A 14,427-nucleotide genomic window follows, 5' to 3' on the forward strand; every position below is an offset into this window, starting at 1 on the left:
TGTTACTGAACACACGAAACGTTCGAATGGAAACGATTCTCTTAAATTCTTCCTCTTTTGCAGAGCCAAGTGTCGCCGAGATACCCAAAGCTCGTACCATTCCGAGCCCTCCGAGCCTCAGCCCCTCGCATCCTCCACTGCCACCACCGCTTGGGCCTGTAAGATAATAATCCGTCACGTGATCGCAAAGAGCAGCTCGGGGCACGCGTGACATGCCATGCACGTTAAGTTATGACGAGTCGGCCAGAATTCTTTGCATCGCAATTGTCTCAGTGGAATGTACGCCTTGAGGAACCGAAGGTGTTTGCAGAAATTTTAAGGAACAGAGTGTGATGATGCTGTGGATGAGGTCATGCTTTTGACTTGTTTATGTCAGTCAGACAGTATGAAGGATTGCTTCACAATGAACCGCATCACAAAGAGTTATTGAGCAACAATCGATCTTTAAAAAAAACAACAGCAAATACTTTGAACACGAATTATGATGAAATGGTAAACAGGTAGTGGGGGTGTAGTCACATCACAAATTGTATAATTTACGTCAACCGTGAATTGCAAATCGAGTTCTAGTTGGTGAATTTTTATGATGGTTAAACAAGGTGGAAGTTGCAATGAACTCAAACGGGTTATGAGGTTCGTATTAACACAATGATGGATCTTCCATTGTTTCATGATCACTGCAAGCCGAGCCTGGTATTGGACCGACGGTAAAGGTGGCTGGCTGGTTTAACATCTTAGGGTCTTGAGTTGGAGCCCCTTACGGTGCCATTAAACAACACCAGATGGGTCGACTCAACCCGTCATCCTTTCGAGGTCGGCAAAATGACGACCAGCTGACTGGTAACAGGGCAGTGCATCAATGACACAGACACAACATTCTAACCCCATGTTACAAATGCAACAAAACAATGGCAAAATGACCCACAGGTTAACTTTAAAACTCCACACAGGTCTTCATGAAGACCAGTTTTCCACGGTGACGAACAGTTTAGCAGTTATTATTTCTCAATTGTCAAAGTTATGCTTCATGGATGTACATTGGGTTATTTTTTTATTATTATTATCGGCAACGAACGCGCCATTCATTATACACCGCCCAATTAAAGGGATGTGGTTCCTGATGTGAAAAGTCTGGCTAAAACCGAAATTACCCACAAGAAAACAAACAAACTAAAACCTTCATTTGTTTAGCTTTTGTGTGAATAACATAATTAAAAGGTGTCAGTGGATGGTTTACAGTTATGTACACTCACCGGAGTTTGAATTCCGATCCAGTTATGAAGTGTCACCCCGGTCACACGCATGGTTTTGCATCATATATGTACATCGGGTTATTTAAAATAATAATATAAATACATCACATCGGTAAAGGGACATGGATTACAAAGCAATTCTCGCTCTCGTTTTCCTTGCTGTTCCCCAAACTGAATCCGGGCTGTTGTGGTTCCTTTTCCCCTTATTGTATTCTATATAATCAATGAATGCTTTAATACGATCGTAAGGACGGCCTCTTAGTCTATCTATAATTCCAGCACTGTGTCTGTGTCTGTGTCTGTGTCTGTGTCTGTATCTGTGTCTGTGTCTGTGTCTGTGTGTCTGTGACCGCTGTTTCTCGACAACCACTGGTCCGATATAATTGAAACTTGCCAAGTATATTGCTGGGGACCTGAGGATGTGCCTTTTCAAGGTTTGATATTAATCGGACAAGTGCTTCCCAAGTTATGGCCATTTATTTACCAACCAATGACTGGATATGGTGCTGCGGAGGCGTGGCCGATGGGGGAGGGAACCTCAGCCGTGTTCCCCATTACGGGTTACAACATACGGGCTTCCGGAGAGTGATGACTTTGTGTATTCTAATAATTTCTCGATTTCTTATGCGCATTTATAGATAAACACAATGCCCCAAGTTATGATCGTTTTCATATTAGACGGTGCATAAATTTCGGTAACATCAGAGTGCTGGTATGCTCCGAAGCACGAAGTAAATTATTTTTTTCCACGTTTTTTTTTCGTGTATTCCAATAATTTCTCGATTAGTAATGCGCATTAATAGATAAACACAATGCCCCAATCCAGTCGTCGTTTACAAGAGCGAAGGAACGACCTGTGTGTTTGTTTGTAAGTTTTTTTTTTTGTTTGTTTTTGCACGTAGGAATGTGCAACGTGTTGTTTTGCACGCACGCGTGTGTGTGTCACAGAGACTTTTTCGGGCGTATATTGTGCTCACTTGCGCGCTTGTTTTTCCTTGGTGCAGTTTCAGAGGTAGAGGTCGAAAGTTTTTCAGTTTTTTCCAACATGGCTGCCACATGACGTGACCTATGACATCATAATTATCATTATAACATTCTACATGAGTAGTCGCTTCTACGGTGAAAATTTCATCTCAATCCGACAAGCGGTTGCAGAGAAAAACATTAAAGTTCTGTGTGGACAGACAGACACAAAGCAAACTAGAACTGCCACTTTATAACTGCTGGCAGTGATGACCGGGTATCCAGACGTCCGCCTTTGATACAACATGAGACTTAAATGATAGTCGCAAAGTTTCGCAAATATCGGATGTGGTTCCAGAGAAAACAATATTTAATATTGTTCTTGAATCCAACATGGCTGCCAAACCATGTGACCTATCAATTAGAAATTAACAACTTGTATTCACTGCTCGTGTGCAATATGTTTGTGAAGTTTCCCCTTGATCTGTCAAGCCGTTCTGGAGGAGATGTTTGAAGGTTTGAGGGTAAATTCAATATGGCCACCAAACCATGTGACCTATCAATTAGAAATTAACAAACTTGTGAATGGATGTCTTGGGGAAAGTGTGTGTGAATTTTTGCCTCAATCTGTCCAGCCGTTCTGTAGAAGAAGCCGTGCCACGCACGTTTTTTTTCTCTCTTCTCTTCTCTTTGTGTTTTTCCTTGTGATAACATTGTGAAAAGGCAAAATACGTTGGTGCAGGCGAGAGTGAAGGAACGGCCTGTGTGGTTGTTTCTGGCAAATGGTTTGAAAGTTTCTTTTTCTTTTTTTTTGCACGTACGGCCATGCACGTACGGGCATGCGAGAGCGAAGGAACGGCCTGTGTGGTTGTCGTTTCTTGCTCGCGGTTTGAAAGTTTTTTTTTTTTTGAATGGCCTGTGTGGTGTCGTTTCTGGCTCGCGGTTTGAAAGTTTTATGATTTTTTTTTGGGGGGGGGGGGGGTTGCACATACGGCCACACACGTACGGCCATGTGAGAGCAAAGGAACAGCCTGTGTGGTTGTTTCTGGCTCGTGGTTTGAAAGTTCTTGTTTTTGTTTTTTTTTGCACGTACAGCCACGCACATAAGGGCACGTACTCATTGTGTTAAAATTGCAGAAAGCTGTTATTTAACGAAAGTATAATTTTGGAGATTGTTTTACAATTTTTTTTTTCCAACTTTTCAAGGAGGTGTTTTATTAGACTTAAAGGGTCTATAAATGTGAAATTAAATATACAAAACGACTTGCATGTCCTCCTTGAAGATCTGCACAAGAAAAAAAAAAGCATGGGGTGAGAGAGTTAGGTGAGGGTGAGGTTGAGGTTGAGTAAGATTTATTTTATTTTATTGTGCCTCAGACCTGCCTCTGGTTACCATCAACTCGTATGCCAAATTTGGTGGACAAGGAGCTTTCCGTTAATTTCTTACGATTTTCCAACCTCCGACCCCTAACATGTGCACTCATGCAGGCAAAATTAATTGTGTTGTGCACTTGTTAGTACAAACGTCCCAGCTACTCTATTGTACTCCACCCCTCCTTATTCCATCCCCAGGTGCTGCATGACGTCATTGCTGACTGACAATGATGCTCAAAGGGCGAAGTCAATTTTCACTCCATTTAGTTTCTTGTTTGTTTATTTTGGTGATATCTCAGCCATCCTTTGAGCTGGGAAGCACACAATAAATGTGCACAATAATGAGGTGCTTTGGCAAAAAGTCTTTTTAATTTTTTGATTCATCAATTAATTATTACCAATTTATTAGTTACTTATTTCTTTTCTTTCTCATCTGGGCAATATCTCAAGCACCTTTTTGAACTAAGATGCTGATATTTGGAAATGATAGTGACCAAGTGGTTTGGCTATAAAGGGTATTTTTGATTCATCAATTAATTACTTAATTTTCAAAAAGTTACAGATTCAGATGAAATGGTGGTGGTTTAGGTATGCTATTAGCCAATTGATGAAGAAATTAATTATTTTACGATTATTATTTATTTAATGTAATTACGCAATTAATCAAACAATTTTTGTATACCGCTCCCTCCCAATTATTTCATCTCTATGTGCTGTACGCAGCACCGCCAGGCACCGAAGACACCTTGGAGGATATGTCAGTAATATTTGGCATGGGGGCGATGTACTTTGAATGTAGCTCTACGCGTTTCATTTATTTTACGTCGTACAAGTCTGAGGGACCACTCGCTCTTCTTGGCAATGTCCTCTTGACACCTTGGTGTCATTAAAATTAAAATTCCATGTCAGAAAAAACCCTACATCGATCTATAATTCCAGCAGTGTGTGTGTGTGTGTGTGTGTGTGTGTGTGTGTGTGTGTGTGTGTGTGTGTGTGTGTGTGTGTGTGTGTGTGTGTGTGTGTGTGTGTGTGTGACCGCTGTTTCTCGACAACCATTGGTCCGATCTAATTGAAACGCCAGATATATTGCTGGGGACCTGAGGATGTGCCTTTTCAAGGTTTGATATTAATCGGACAAGTGCTTCCCAAGTTATGGCCATTTATTTACCAAACCAATGACAAGACACGTTGTTGCGTGGCCGATGGGGAAGGGAAGCTCAGCCGCGTTCCCCATTACGGGTTACAACATACGGGCTTCCAGAGAGTGATGACTTCGTGTATTCTAATAATTTCGATTTCTTATGCGCATTTATAGATAAACACAATGCCGCAAGTTATGATCGTTTTCATATTAGACGGTGCATAAATTTCGGGAACATCAGAGTGCTGGTATGCTCCGAACCAGGAAATAATTTTTTTCTCTCTCTTCTCTTCTCTTTTTGTTTTTCCTTGCGATGACATTGCGAAAAGGCAAAACATGTTGGCGCTAATTGAATAATTGGCCATTAAAACCAAAATTGCGAATCATCATAACTGTGATATGCGAACTTCCGCGCCACACACGTACGGGCACGCGAGAGCGAAGAAACGGCCTCTGTGGTTGTTGTTTGTTGCTTGCGGTTGGAATATTTATTTATTCTTTTTTTATTTTTATTTTTATTTTTTTACGGGCACGCACTAGTAATAATAAATAACGATAAAAATTTAAAATGGTATGAGTTTGATTCCCAACACCTTGATTTAGTACAAGGCCTTTAAAAAAAAAATCGATGAATTTATTTGGGTATGGATGATTTTGACATGTACAAATTAAACGCACATGTCAACTACATGTCTAGAGGTTAAAGGTTGAACAAAAAGATGAAAGTTTAATGAGGAATAAAAGAGAAATTAGGTTGTATTTTATCAGAAAAAATCCATAATTTTTATCTGCTTTATAATCAACAAATGTTACATTTTTGGAAATAGGGTAGATTGGAGAGATTTATATTAACCAGAAGAGCTCATAAACAAGAAAAAGAACAATCAGAGATTGCAGACCCTTGCCAGGATGTTTTATGTGGTGTTTGTGTACTGGTGTGTTATGTAATTAATATAAGACATCACTATAACTTCCACTTTATAATTGCTGCTCGTGATGACCGGGTACCAAGACATCCCACTTTGATGCAACTCTGCTTTAATTGGACACCTGACCCTGACCCATGACGTTTTTTAAAAATTATTATTCAGTTGAATTGAGAATGGGATTAAAATAAATTCAAGAACCTAAACAAGAAAAAAGCAAATATGAAGTCATCAGGAGGAACCTGGATAGGATTCACATTTCAGCTGCTACTCCTGTACCCTCAAACCCATCCAGGCATAGCCAAGGAGCCTTATTCAATAAATCAATAAATAAAATGAAAAATAAATTAAAACTAGAACTGCCACTTTATAACTGCTGGCAGTGATGACCGGGTATCCAGACGTCCGCCTTTGATACAACATGAGACTTAAATGATAGTCGCAAAGTTTCGCAAATATAGGATGTGGTTCCAGAGAAAACAATATTTAATATTGTTCTTCAATCCAACATGGCTGCCAAACCATGTGACCTATCAATTAGAAATGAACAACTTGTATTCACTGCTCGTGTGCAATATGTTTGTGAAGTTTCCCCTTGATCTGTCTCGCCGTTCTGGAGGAGATGTTTGAAGGTTTAAGGGTAAATTCAATATGTCTGCCAAACCATGTGACCTATCAATTAGAAATTAACAAACTTGTGAATGGTTGTCTTGGGGAAAGTGTGTGTGAATTTTTGCCTCAATCTGTCCAGCCGTTCTGGAGAAGAAGATTTTTAAAATTCATTTATTTTCAATCCAAGATGGCTGACGAACCATGTGACCTATGACATCATAAATTTAGATTCTTCCTCCAATCCTGTAGTGGAATACGTGTGTGAAGTTTTGTGTTAATCGGATAAGGTGCGTTTTTCTATCCAAGATGGCCACCAGCCATGTGACTTGTGACGTTATAATTTTACTATGTATGCAGACATGATGGAAGATGATAGTTGCAAAATTTCGCTTCGATAGCTTATGTGATTCCAGAGAAAACATTATTTAATATTTTTCTTGAATCCAACATGGCTGCCAAACCATGCGACCTCTCAATTAGAAATTAACAAACTTATATTCACTACTCGTGAGCAATATATTTTTGAAGTTTCCCCTTGATCTGACCAGCCATTCTGGAGAAGAAGGTGTTTGGAAGTTTTAGGGTACATTCAAAATGGCCTCCAAACCATGTGACCTATCAATAAGAAATTAATAAACTTGAAAAAAGGACGTCATGGGGAATGTGTGTAACGTTTCGCCTCAATCTGTCCAACCGTTCTGGAGAAGAAGATTAAAAAAACAATTCAAAACGAGATGGCTGCCGAACCAAGTCACCGAAGACGTCAAAAAAATTTTTTTCTACGGTGAATTGATGTGTAGATGATGCTCAAGAAATTTCAGATTTTTCCTATGCAGCGTTCTACTTGACGAATTTTCACTGGGATACCACTTCACTGATGATGTCATGAAAAATCACCCCTCTTCCACATTGGGAGGTCATTATAATGTATGAAGCGAAAAAAAATTTCATTGCACCGTTTCAGAGATAGAGGTCCAAATTTTTTTCGTTTTTTTTCAAGATGGCGCCCGTACCACGTGACCTATGATGTCACAATGATCAATTGAGTATGCTATCAAAAAATATACATACTATGGTGAAAATTTCGTGTCGATCAGACTTGGCGTTCCTGAGAAAATGATTTTTAAAGCGAAAGAACCCGCAAATTGTCGGCGGAAAAAGAATAAATAAGAAATAAACAGAAGAAAAATAATAGGTTACCCAGTCCATTTGACTGGGTACCCTAATTAAAAATCATTCAGTGACACCTTGGCGAAACGGAACAACACTCCGTAGAGAACATACCTCTGCCAAGCTGAACAGTTTACATTTTGTATCCCACTGATGGGTTGGATCTGATTCTGGACTTGAACCAAAATCAAATTGGCTTGTTCTCGTCACCTCACCAACTCTTCCACCTCGTTTTGTCACAACTTGTCTACAATTTTGAGAGATAACATGCTGTACATAGTTTTTGGCCCAATCTCTCAGTGGTGATGATTGGATTCAGATCTTCACTAAATCTAATCAATCAGTCCTTTTCACACACCCAACCTGTCCACCAAGTTTCTTCTGAATCCATCCTCAACTTTGAGATATCATGCAATATCATATGTAGCCCCATCTCTCAATGGTGAAGAATCACTTAAAAAAATATTCAGATCCGGATCTGGATCAAAAAAATATTTTGCATTGTCGTCCTTGGTCGGTCACCTACACACACACACACACACACACACACACACACACACACACACACACACACACACACACACACACACACACACACACACACACACACACACACACACACACACACACACACACACACACACACACACACACACACACACACACACACACACACACACACACAACTGTGGCCAAAAATCGTGTTACAAACAAACAGATTGACAAACAGACAAACACTACAGACCAACATTCTTAGCAAAAAGGGTTCTTTTGCCAAGTAACGAAGAAACAAACCCAAATGCAATACCCTCCCCTTCGGCAAGGATAAAAAAAGACATTTCATTGTTTTCAAGGGCTTAAAAAAAAAAAAACATTTAAAACATTTAATCAAGTTGCCCAATATTACACACCGCTTTAAAAGAAAACGTTAAAAACATCCTCGGATCAACCATGAAAGGGACAAATTATTATCTTTTCTGCAAGAAGAGATAAATGCGGTCGTACATGTTAAAATCTCTCTGAGTTCAAATGAAAGTGTTTGACTTCAAAATATTACGTCAATTTTTTTTTTGTTTTGTTTTTTTTAACTGCAGTAAACTCTACACAGATATTAGCAACTGTGAATTGTGAGGAGCAAATTTGAAAAATATTGTTTTTATAGTTTAATCTTTATTTTAAAATGCATTTTTGGGTAACTTTTTGTCGAGGAAACCGATTTTGATTAGATTCAGACGATATGGTAGCTTATTTAATTCGTCGTGTTTAAAATCTTCAATTTTGCTCCTCATTAATTTTTGTCCAACAGGAACATCCAACCACTTTCTGTACTCGTACAAATCCCCTTCACACTGATACGATTTTTGTATACCACTCCTTCGCAATTCCATTTCCAGGTGATGCATGATGTCATTGCCAGGTACCAAAGGAAGGGAGGACTCAGTTTTTACTCTGTTTGTTTTCTTGTTTGGGCGATATCTCTGCCATCTTTTGAGAAAGAAAGCTGAAATTTGGGGACAAATGTGAAGATGTGCTTTGGCAAAAACGGTATTTTTATTGTTTGATTAATCAATTAATTTGTTAATCATTTTCGATTTATATTTTGATCATGCAGAAACATCAGACTTACTTTCTGTATTCATATGAATGCCCTTTCAACTGAGATGATTTGGTTTAAAATCGCATGTGTAATTACAGAACCCCCCCTAAAAATAAATAAATAACTTTCCATCCATGTCATTGAATTTCAATTATTATTTAATTTCAAAACTATTAAAAAGAAATTTAGAAACCCAAAGCCAAACCCTAACTCTGATTTATAAATGAATGTTTATCAGGAATGCACATAAATTCCTAACTTAACCCAAACACCTTGGCCCAAAAATCGAACCCAATATCTCGTGTGGAATAAAGAAAATATGTATAAAATTGAGAAATCGAACCAGCTGAATATAAAGTCATATATATATATATATATATATATATATATATATATATATATATATATATATATATATATATATATCCATCACCTTCACTCTTTTATTCCTCTTTTTTCCTGCCTTTGGAATAAACGCCCTCATTCTATTCATTCCCATTCTTCCCTCCAGGCCTTCAAAACGGCTGTTCACCACCACCTCTTATCATCCCCCATCCAAATCCTCGATCTTTTCTACCCCTGATAATCAACCCAAACCCACCTCCTTCAAATTCCCTGCTTTCTTTCTTGAAAGTCCCTGTAATGTCCATCTTCTATTCCCCATGTTCTCCGTCCCATCCCTCTCCCTTCCACAGATCTCCTAATGTCTCTGTTCCCCACTGTTTTGTCCTTCCCACTCCCTCCTCTCTTGTCTCATGCCCCCCCTTGCTGTGCGTTGTGTGTTAGCTCTCACATGAGCCTCGACAAGGTATACAACAAAAAAAGTAAAAATAATCACTGTTTCAATGTTCGTCATGTAACCCCTCTTAAAACAACTCACCACTCGCCGTGTATGATCGCATGACCTCTGACCCAACATCCGTGGGACTTTTCTTCCTGTAACTATAAATGGCATCCCTTCTTAATTGAAGAAATGTATTTAGAAGATATTTTGACATTTCTTGAAAATTTAGTATGATGTATCGTGTTAAAAGGTTAGAGTACAATATGGAAAGAATGGACCAAACGACCTTTTGACTTTTTTATTTTGACTATATACTGAAAGTAACTGCACACTATATTTTGCCAAACTCGAGTTGGAATCATTGTCAGGTCAGGCCAGATTAGATCTGTGACTTGCTACAGATACCATGTAAACCTGTACTAACCCGTTTCATAGTCGGGTTGTCGGTGACTAAACCGTCACCCCCACCAGGTTTCCTGGTGAGGAGGGTGTATGGATATGGACACCCAGCAGGATTAAAAACAAAACCTGTCAAAGGGCGGAGAAGCTCCTTGTGAGCCAACGACCATCCGTATCTGGAGCCAAACTGTGTCTGCGGACGTCGTCCTACAGTTGGGTTCCTTTTTTTTTGTTTTTTTTTGTTAAGGAGGTTGGTGGCAAGATTTGTGCTCCGACAACCATAAACATTTCATTCCGCAAAACCCAAACACAAAGAAAACTGAAAACCAACTCCGTGGGAGTACCTCCTGTGCTGCTGCCCTTCGCAGGGCAGCTCACCAGATGACGGGATTGAGGCAAACCTTCGGGACCCACATTCCTTGATGATAGGAGGAAAAGCACGGGGTAAACTTCCTGGGTTAGATAGCAGCGATGTGTGGTGGAGAGGGGCTGAGGTGTTGTCCACCAAACGGCACTCTCCTTGGGTTAACCTGAGGCGGTCCCTTCAGGTGGGTGCCTGGAATGTCCTATACCTAAGACAAGATGATCACCTATCTCTGTTATCTGAGCTCAAGCATTTAAACATTGGTATTGTACACTCTCTGTGGTTTGGAGACCGGATAGTGGCGAGATCATGGTGGGTGGTTACACCCAACACTGGTCTGGTCACTGATTGTTACCATGCCCAAGGAGTTGTTGTAGCTGTGTCAACAAGCTGATTCCCATGATGATTGAGATAACTGGTGAAAGAGTGTATTATGAGACTAAGGATTCATCACTCCTTGGGTGACGTTTCCCTGGTCTCTGTCTATGCTCCGACCTGAGGCGAGTGATCTCACCATGAAGGACGCATTCTATGCTGCGCTCGAGTCTGTGGTTGATCAGTGCCCCAGGTGAGATACTCTGCTAATCTTGCGGGATTTCAATGCATTGACTGGAACTGATAGGGATGGTTACGAGACATGTTGGTCCCCATGGGTCTGGAACTGTGCACCAGAATAGCACCAAGTTCCTTTACTTTGCAAGAAATCATGGACTTAGGGTGGCCAGTTCATGGTTTCAGCACCCACAGGCTCATCACTGGACTTGCTATTCCAACGCTGGTGGTGTGGCAAAGGGGATTGACCATGTGCTCGTTGATGGTCGCTGGAGGATGATCCAGAACTGCAGGGTCTACCAGAGTGCTCAGTTCCTCAATACCGACCAGAGGCTTGTTGTAGCAACTCTAAAGTTTCAGCTTAAATCCAGGAGAATGGTACCATCCCAGCCGAAGCTGGATGTTGGCAAGCTCAAGGATGAGATGGCAGCTGAGGACTTTGCGAACAGGCTGAGTGAGGATTTGGGAGGTCTGGGTTCTTTTGGGAATCATGAAGAGTTATGGAGTGCCTTCAAGACCACCCATCCTTGATGGTGCAGGTGGATGTCTTGGAACTCACCACAGGGTGAAGAAGAATTTTGTCTCTCAAGGGACACTGGAAACCATTGACCAGAGTTGCAGAGCAAGGCTTAATGGCAGAGCTGAGCTGTTTAGGGAGTTGAGGCGTAAAACTGTACGTGTGCTGAAGGTGGACAAGGAGGCCTGTGTGCGAGGAATCTGAGAGGTAGAACATCACCTGTGGTCAAGTGATTCTTCTCCTGCTTATTGGGGAATTTATGCATTGCATTCCTCTAAGCCCATCTGTCGGTGTACTGCAGTTGGAGCAGAGGGTGGTGGGCTTGACAGAGAAGTCCGAAGGGAAGGCCTGCTAGGTTGGTTACTTTGAGTGGCTGTACCAAACTGATCCACCAGCTGTTGAGTTGCACATTACATGGCCAAACGTATGCGGCCACCCCTTCTAATTAGTGGATTCAGTTATTTCAGCCACACCCATTACTGACATGTGTATAAAATCAAGCACAAAGCCATGCAATCTCCAGACAAACATTGGCAGTTAAATGGGCCAAACTGAAGAGCTCAATGACTTTCAATGTGGCACTGTCATAGGATGCCACCTTTCCAACAAATCAGGCTTTCTGCCCAAATTTCTGCCCTGCTCGAGCTGTCCCAATCAACTAAGTGCTGTTTTGTGAAGTGGAAACTTGTCGGAGCAACAACAGCTCAGCTGTGAAGTAGTAGGCCACATAAGCTCAAAGAAGTGGACCGCCAAGTGCTGAGGCACATAGCGTGGAAAAAAAATCATCTGCCAGCGGTTGCAACACTCACTATCGAGTTCCATACCGACTCTGGAAGCAATGACAACACAAGCACTGTTTGTCGAGAGCTTCATGAAATGGGTTTCCATGGCTGATCACCCGCACACAAGCCTAAGATCACCATGCGTAACACCAAGCGTCGGCTGGAGTGGAGTTATGCTCACCGCCATTGGACTCTGGAGCAGTGGAAACACATTCTCTGGAGTGATGAATCATGTTTCACTATCTGGCAGTCTGACGGACGAAATTGGGTTTGGTGGTTGCCAGGAGAATGCGACCTGCCCCAATGCATAGTGCCAACTGTAAAGTTTGGTGGAGGAGGAATAATGGTCTGGGGCTGTTTTTCATGTTTTGGGCTCAGCTCCTTAGTTCCAGTGAAGGGAAATCTTAATGCTGCAGCATACAATGACATTCTAGACCAGTGATTCTCAACCCTTCCTCTGTCATTTACCCCCTCGGCTTGATGTATTTCGCCATTTACCCCCTTACTCCCATGCAAAAATATGCATAGCCGGCATAGAGGCACAGAAAAAAAAGAAGATGGAACAACTTTATAATTAAGGTTTTGCACAAAATAAACTTTGATAAAGGAAAAAAACAACACACAGTCCACTTATATCAAACAAGATCAAACAAAAATACCAGAAGCATTAACAGTGGGAACCATAGATCGTAAAGCGGAGCAAGATAGCCCACTCGTGCGAAACAGTGAAGTATCCAATGGACGCCCTCGGTGGCCATTTTAGCAGGCAGGCAGAGTGAGCTTGCACTAGCCAACAACCCGGAAGCTGTTCACAACACATTTTCCAGATGGTAAGAAAGCAATGGCGTCTCGTTCCTCATCTCAGAATCACTGCTCAGCAATAAACTGCTCAAACCGGCAATCCAAACGACCTGATTTGTCTTTCTTCAGATTCCCTAAGAACAGGCAAAGGTATGTTGACGTTCAAATTGTGTCTTTGAATAGTCTGTTGACTGTAATTTTGAAAATAGAGGTTAGTCCATTCGGAGTGGTTTCTATTCTAATCTGACTGTATGACTGACGTACGTACGTGACTAATACTGTATATTTATGACTTGTAAAATAACATAACCCAAAAGTAGAAAGTATATACATGAAAATATAAAACTATGAAGTATAAGGAACGCCAAGTCGACTCAAGGCAAAAGAAAGGCGGAGCTACACAGTACAGCACAGACAGTGTAGTGTGCAGTTATCACAACCAGCCTACTGCTGCTGTGACTGTATTTTTAATCTGCTTTAGAGTTTAGCTTTCAACTCAAGTCATAATTCTTGATGATTAGACAATTGGAATTTTAATAATTAACTGCTATGGATACAGGACCACTTGTAAATTTACCTCAGTGTACATATAGCAACACATATTCATATTGGTGAAATGAAATTGCATTTTTTTAAAGTCAAAGCTCACTGCATATTTCAGTTATGACCATCATCATTTTGTATAGTACAGCCCATAAATCCATAAACATGGATTTCACTCTCCCAGAATCCCTTTAACCCCTTTGAGCTTCATATACATGTACTAATATATCCAGTGTAAATGCTTGGAAGGAGTGATTCATGTCTCATAATGCTTGCTAGGACAAGTTATTTCATACTCTCTGATCTGCATGATTTGAACTACAGCCTACATTTATCTATATTTGATCTACATGCAAATGTATGGGTACTACAGTTCTTGTTTAATTAAAATCATTAATCTGATTTAATAATGGTTTCATGATATTTGCATGTAATAACATATATTGCAGACCTTTATAGAATCTAATGTTCATTCAAGCACATGGCTCTGTAGCAAAACGAAGGAAAACAAACAGATCATTCATTTCTGCTGTCATAATACATTACATACAAGTACATTGTTGGGATAGGATTTAAAATTGTACAAGACATTGAAATGTAAATGATCACTGGAATGTTTAAATACATGGACACCTGTGCATCTAATATT

The 14,427-nt window shown here is 40.5% G+C and overlaps 1 protein-coding gene and 1 long non-coding RNA gene across 4 annotated transcripts in view; both read left to right on the forward strand.

Annotated features, from left to right (window-relative positions):
* Positions 1-14,427, forward strand: part of REC8 (REC8 meiotic recombination protein) — a 75,603-nt gene that overhangs the window by 23,819 nt on the left and 37,357 nt on the right. For all 3 annotated transcript variants that reach the window (XM_085856662.1, XM_085856661.1, XM_085856659.1), the window contains exon 11: positions 64-158. In XM_085856662.1, coding sequence (XP_085712788.1) covers positions 64-158 — 95 coding nt within the window. The remainder of the gene's footprint in view (positions 1-63; positions 159-14,427) is intronic.
* The window catches only part of LOC147012440 (uncharacterized), a 4,056-nt gene continuing 2,295 nt past the window's right edge, over positions 12,667-14,427 (forward strand). The window contains exon 1 of the long non-coding RNA XR_015051614.1: positions 12,667-13,385. This is a non-coding gene — a long non-coding RNA (uncharacterized LOC147012440). The remainder of the gene's footprint in view (positions 13,386-14,427) is intronic.

Source organism: Eptatretus burgeri, chromosome 15 (assembly GCF_056783735.1).
Source record: "Eptatretus burgeri isolate ZD-2024b chromosome 15, Ebu_testis_v1, whole genome shotgun sequence".
Lineage (NCBI taxonomy): Eukaryota > Metazoa > Chordata > Myxini > Myxiniformes > Myxinidae > Eptatretus > Eptatretus burgeri.